The sequence below is a fragment of the Chondrus crispus genome, genomic scaffold, assembly GCF_000350225.1.
Source record: "Chondrus crispus Stackhouse genomic scaffold, scaffold_72, whole genome shotgun sequence".
Lineage (NCBI taxonomy): Eukaryota > Rhodophyta > Florideophyceae > Gigartinales > Gigartinaceae > Chondrus > Chondrus crispus.
This window is the reverse complement of record NW_005178653.1, coordinates 235,021-240,711: the sequence shown is the minus strand read 5'-3', so window position 1 is coordinate 240,711 and position 5,691 is coordinate 235,021. Positions and strand designations below refer to the sequence as shown.

Here is a 5,691-nt window from a genome sequence, read left to right as displayed (position 1 = left end):
AACCATTTTCACAACCAGGGTGAGGCGCAGGAGTTGAGGTTCATTTCAAGTTCTTCCCCGGTGCATAATTTCAGCCTCGGGGACGAGACGAGGCTTGTCGCTAAGCGTATACCAAGCAACTCCGATTCAATGACAATCGCGCCACTGAGAAAATGATGGAGTACTATAGCGACGCTGCGCATCTGTTGTTCCTTAGGAGGCGATATTTGCATTCTGGAGCATTGCTCCGTGTGACCAATTGTCATTGTAAAAAAGACAACATCAGCGGAGCTGTGTTTGCCTCATAAGATGGCTTTATCGTATTCGGAATTTTCTGCGCCTAAACATCGGTATCTAATATCTAAAAAACATGTCTAATGGAAGCACTTGCGAATCGAGTCATGAGAAAGGTACACGCACTTGTAGCCCTTCTCTTCCGTACCCCAGCCTTTGCCGCTGGAGCATTCGGAACTGCTCTTGCAAGTTGCACACTCAGGTCTTTTCGGAAAGTACTTGTCTATAGATGATACTTCGGGAAGCACTTGTCTATAGATTCTGGGTTGTCGTACACGCACTTGTACCCGATTTTGCTGGTTCCCCAGCACTTCCCTGTAGAGCATTCAGAAGACCTCGTGCAGGTGGCGCACTCAGGCTTCTTCGGGAAGCACTTCTCAATTGAAGCTGTTGTATTGAAGACACACTTATATCCGAGCGCTTCGGTTCCCCAGCACTTCCCTGTAGAGCATTCAGAAGACCTCTTGCAGGTGGCGCACTCAGGCTTCTTCGGGAAGCACTTCTCAATCGAAGCCTGCGTATTGAGCACACACTTGTATCCGAGCGCTTCGGTTCCAAAGCACTTGCCCGACTGACAGTCAGAATCCTTCTTGCAAGGTGCACACTCTACCTTTCCGATAGGCGGGAAGCATTTCGCAAATGACTCCCCGGTATTGAAGACGCACTTCATACCAAGCGCTGATGTGCCGCGGCACCTTCGAGAAGCGCACTCCTTATCTTTAGCACACTTAGCGCACTCTGGCTTACCGAAGCACTTCACGCGCGAGGCGTTAGTGTTGAAGATGCACTTTCCTTTCTCGCAGCGCTTGGAGGCGCACTGGCCATCAGCAGAGCAGGGTGAGCACTCGGGTTTCCCGAAGCACTTCACGCGGGATGCGTTGGTATCGAAGATGCACTTTCCTTTCACGCACAGCTTGGACGCGCACTGGCCACTACCGGAGCAGGGTGAGCACTCGGGTTTCCCGAAGCACTTCACGCGGGATGCCTTGGTATCGAAGATGCACTTTCCTCTTACGCAAAGCTTGGAGGCGCACTGGCCACTACCGGAACACTCGGCGCACTCAGGCTTACCAAAGCACTTCACGCGAGATTCTTTCGTGTTGAAGATGCACTTTCCTTTCACGCAAAGCTTGGAGGCGCACTCGCTACTGGCTTTGCATGTGGCACATTCACGTTTGCCAAAGCACTTCACCCGCGAGGCGCTAGTGTTGAAGATGCACTTTCCTTTCTCGCAGCGCTTGGAGGCGCACTGGCCATCAGCAGAGCAGGGTGAGCACTCGGGTTTCCCGAAGCACTTCACGCGGGATGCGTTGGTATCGAAGATGCACTTTCCTTTCACGCACAGCTTGGACGCGCACTGGCCACTACCGGAGCAGGGTGAGCACTCGGGTTTCCCGAAGCACTTCACGCGGGATGCCTTGGTATCGAAGATGCATTTTCCTCTCACGCACAGCTTGGAGGCACACTGACCGCTACCGGAACACAGGGCGCACTCAGGCTTACCAAAGCACTTCTCACGAGATTCTCTGGTATCGAAGATGCACTTGTCTTTGACGCAAAGCTTGGTGAGGCACTGATTGCTGGCGGAGCACGTGGCGCACTCTGGCTTCGGGAAGCATTGCGGAGAATTAGCGACAGAACCCTTGACGCACTTTGCTCTCAGGCAAGTTCCAGACGCGCACTCTTGATCGTACTTGCAAGCCTCGCACTCTCTCTTGAAGCACCTTCGCAGCGAGGCCGGGGACCCGTTGTTGCACTTCTTCGGAATGCCGGAACACGTCCCAGACTTGCACTCCTTATCTTTGGAACAAAGAGCGCACTCAGGTTTACCAAAGCACTTCTCACGAGATTCTTTGGTGTTGAAGATGCACTTTCCATTCACGCACAGCTTGGAGCGGCACTGCACATTGCCCTTGCAGCTGGCGCACTCGCCCTTCGGGAAGCACTGCGGGGAATTTTCTACGGAACCGTTGACACACTTGCCTTCACGGCAAGTGCCGGAGCCGCACTGCAGGTCATTCCTGCAGCTCTCACACTCTCCCAAGAAGCACTTGCGAAGAGAGCGCCTAGACCCGTCGTTGCACCTCTTCGGGATGCCGGTGCACTTGCCCGTCTTGCACTGCTCGCCAAATCTGCAGAGATCGCATTCCTCAAGCTTGAAGCACTTGAGGCGGGACTCGGCGTTGTCAAAGACGCACTTGCCCTTCTCGCAAAGGTTGGAGCCACATTCCTCGTCGACGTCGCAGCGCCCGCACTCCCTCCGGAAGCACTTGATACGGGACTCCTTCGTGCCAAAGTTGCAGCGCTTGGGCACGCCGGAGCACTTGCCAGTCCGGCAGTCGTCGTTCTCGGCACACTTGGCACACTCGGGCTTCTTGGCGCACTTGGCCAGGCCCGCCGAAGAGAAGACGCACTTTCCGGAAAGGCAAAGTTTGGTGGCGCAGTTGAACGAGGTCTTGCAGGGCTTGCACTCAGCGGCGAAGCCGCATTTGAGCAGGCTGGACAGCTTTCCGTCCGAGCATTTGCCGCCCCAGCACTTGGGTGATTTGCATTCATAGTCGTTGGTGCATTTTGCGCAGTCGGGCAACGATCCTGACGCGGCTGCGGCCACCGAGAGGAGGAGCGGGAGAAGCGTGAGAGTAGCGAACCTCATGGTGGGCATGCAGTTCGGGAGCTGGGTGTAGGTGAGAAGGAAGAGCGCGGTTGGACGGGAGTAAGGAAGCGGGTTTTATAGGCAAGTTGAGAAGGGAGAGACATGGCGAACAGGGCGCTTCACTGACAGTGGACTGGCCGGTGACTCGGGCAGTGTGCGGCAGAGCGCGATATCAAGAAGCGGGAGCGATACGCCTGGCAGTGCTTCCATGAAGCGATAGCCGAAGCAAGAGAATGCCTAGTGGGATGGCGTGCTGTAATCGCGGCGTGGGGGGCTCATACCCGGGTCGGGTGGAGGGATGGGATGGTGGGGAGAAGGTGGGGCGGGCTAGGGAAGGGACAGCAATGGAATGGGAAGAGTGGAGCATGGTGCCGTATGGCAAGAAGATACGCGGAAAAAGCGGTTATGCGGGCTCTCAAACCATTCAAAGTAGAAGCGGTCACTTTTCCGTGGATGGGGAGGGATATGTTTGTTCGTCAAGATAAACGTTGAAGATGGTCGCCCGGAAGCACGGCGTCCAAAAGGCGTCGGGGGGTGGGGGGGTGGGAAGTGAGATATGTTCGGGAAGGAGGGACGCTTGTTTCTGGGGATCAAACAAGCGGCAACTTGGCACGGGACGGCCGTCTCGTGCCACCCGGGTGCGGGGAGTTTTGATTGCCGGGCTGCTGAAGTCTCATACACTCGGCATGACGCCATTTTCGAAGCAAATCAAAACGCACCTGGCGACTCGGGGTGTTGTAAGCACGGGCCGGCCTTACCGCGGCCTTCTATTTACAGAGGCGACCACCGGCTGTCGACGCGGGTTGTGAATCGTCTGGAGGAAGCAGAGGCGCGAGTGCCGAGAAAGCGCTGCTCCTGGCGACGTGCCGGGAATGGTACACGGCCCGGACGGGAGGCGGCGTTGGAAACCGCGGATAGGCGGTCCACCGGGAACGGCGGCGCCAACGCCGGCGGGTTGGCAACACTGCTTCCAAACCCTGCTTCCAAACCCTGCATCCAAACCCTGGCGGATCATAAGCGGCGCACGCACGGGCGCGCAAGTGCGCCGCGTGCGCTACACAGGCGTGCGACACCTGGCGGGCGGGGAGATTGTGAATCAAGATTGCAAGCTGGCCGCCGGCGTGTGCCGGCGCATAATATCTGCGCCGATCACACCGCGCGCCCGCCCACCATTGAATGCGGCAGCGGCCTGTAACATGTTCTCGAGGTTCGGCAGATCGGATGGCATGCGCGGCCGCATGCCCGGGGATCTCAAGCCGGTGGTGCGGTTGTGGTGCGTATCGCCGGCGCGGCCGCGCGGAGGTGCCGCATTGCTGCCTGGCGTGTCAGCACGACGCGGACGGGACGGGGGCGCACACGCGGCAGCTTACCCCTGCCGGCGGCGACTATTGCCAGCACTCCACAACTCGTGGAGGTCTTGGGATCGATGCCTCTTTATTCTTTTGAACCTCAGGTCTTTGAGGCTTTATGTAGGGATTTGACTACCGGAAAACTACAGGAATCGCTAGACAGTTCCTCTCTTCTAGAATGCATGCACCATCATGGTGCATCAAATAATGTCAAATGCAAGAGAGGGACAGCTGACACTTCCCACAAGGTACTGTGTCACAGTATCACACGACGGAGGCTGGGAGCGCCGAAACGGCGGTTCCGGGGCGTAGAACGGGGCCAGACGGCGGGGTTGGGCGGGCGTGGCGTGGTTTATAGCGGCGCGGCGCGAGTAGATACGCAAGATGCGGCGCGGCGCAAGGCGGGGGCATGCTGACTCGACCAGGGCGCGTTTTTGATACAGAAGTGTATCCAAATGGGGGCCTCTCGAGAGGGCGGCTCGGAGTGCTGCTGCGGCAGCGGCAGCGCGGCGCAGGGGGAGGTGCGGGTACGGAACCTATCGTTTTGGGCGGAATATAGCGGGGGGGCAAGGGTGTTGGTTTCGCGGTGGAAGCGGGACGGCACGTGCGGCGGGCGCGACAGGCAGCGGGCAGTGCTCGCGGGGGCGGGGCAGGTTGTGACGACGGGGCGAATGGAGGCGGCGCGTCGCGCGATGGTATCCATGTAAGGTTTTTGATACCGTTGTAAAGCTATATGCGCGCTTTATGTGTTCATTGAGCTGTAAAAAGTCAAAACCGGTGAAGGACTTGGTAAGATACGTCCTTTTCACCAGACATGCCTAGAAAAAAACGGTCGCTTGCCGCATTTTATCATGAACTGTTAGACAAGGATATGTACCGCCGTGTTTATTTAGTAACGGCTGGGGGTGGGAACGGTAAGCAACGAGGCGAGGGCGCAGATTGATGCAAGGCTGCAACGTATGCGCGGCGAGGCGGCGGTGGGTTTGTCCGTCTGTCGTCTGCTGCGCGGCGGGGGTTGTTAAAAAGCGCGTTTCCTCCGTCATACCGGCGGGCGGAAACAGCTGCGCGCAAGCGGCGGGGCGCTGGGCCACACGGCGTGCCCCTGGACGCTTGTCGGGCGAGGGAGCGGGCGAGGGCATGTAACGCGGCCGCGCACAGATGTGCGCATATGAAGGCGGGTGCGTGGGAGCGGGCGCCGGTTTTCACCGCGCGAGCGATAAAGCCGATGAGCTGGCACGCGGCCAGCGCGGCGGCACGGCGGAGCGAAGGTACAAATACGGCGACGGGCAAATGGCAGCCATCTATAAAAAAATCGAGACCGGCACGTCTGTCAGCCACCGGGCAACATCTCGTCACTTCGCGCACCCGTCATACGCCGCACGCAAGCGCGCCGTTGCTTACCCGGGCGGCGCCGCG

General features: G+C 58.1%; 3 protein-coding genes; 2 read left to right on the top strand and 1 right to left on the bottom strand.

Moving 5' to 3' along the window:
* Window positions 1-248: 248 nt before the first annotated feature.
* CHC_T00007400001 (hypothetical protein) lies at window positions 249-943 on the bottom strand. XM_005710928.1 is given in 2 exon segments: window positions 249-496; window positions 497-943. The coding sequence occupies 1 exon segment, from the start codon at window positions 941-943 to the stop codon at window positions 497-499; it is 447 nt and encodes a 148-aa protein (XP_005710985.1). The 3' UTR covers window positions 249-496.
* Window positions 944-978: 35 nt separating this feature from the next.
* On the top strand, window positions 979-1,860 carry CHC_T00007399001 (hypothetical protein). XM_005710927.1 is given in 4 exon segments: window positions 979-1,055; window positions 1,056-1,338; window positions 1,771-1,850; window positions 1,851-1,860. The coding sequence occupies 2 exon segments, from the start codon at window positions 1,056-1,058 to the stop codon at window positions 1,848-1,850; spliced, it is 363 nt and encodes a 120-aa protein (XP_005710984.1). The 5' UTR covers window positions 979-1,055; the 3' UTR covers window positions 1,851-1,860.
* Window positions 1,861-2,039: 179 nt separating this feature from the next.
* Window positions 2,040-2,831, top strand: CHC_T00007398001 (hypothetical protein). Its single transcript, XM_005710926.1, has one exon. It carries the CDS (start codon window positions 2,040-2,042, stop codon window positions 2,829-2,831), a length of 792 nt encoding a protein of 263 aa, XP_005710983.1.
* The last annotated feature ends 2,860 nt before the right edge of the window (window positions 2,832-5,691 follow it).

Excerpts from the sequence above, each read along its gene's own strand:
- CHC_T00007400001 (XM_005710928.1), bottom strand. The coding sequence starts at position 943 with ATGAAGTGCGTCTTCAATACCGGGGAGTCATTTGCGAAATGCTTCCCG.
- CHC_T00007399001 (XM_005710927.1), top strand. The coding sequence starts at position 1,056 with ATGCACTTTCCTTTCTCGCAGCGCTTGGAGGCGCACTGGCCATCAGCA. Across the intron at positions 1,339-1,770 it reads GGAACACTCGGCGCACTCAG|GCTTACCAAAGCACTTCTCA; the intron begins GCTTACCAAAGC and ends GGGCGCACTCAG.
- CHC_T00007398001 (XM_005710926.1), top strand. The coding sequence starts at position 2,040 with ATGCCGGAACACGTCCCAGACTTGCACTCCTTATCTTTGGAACAAAGA.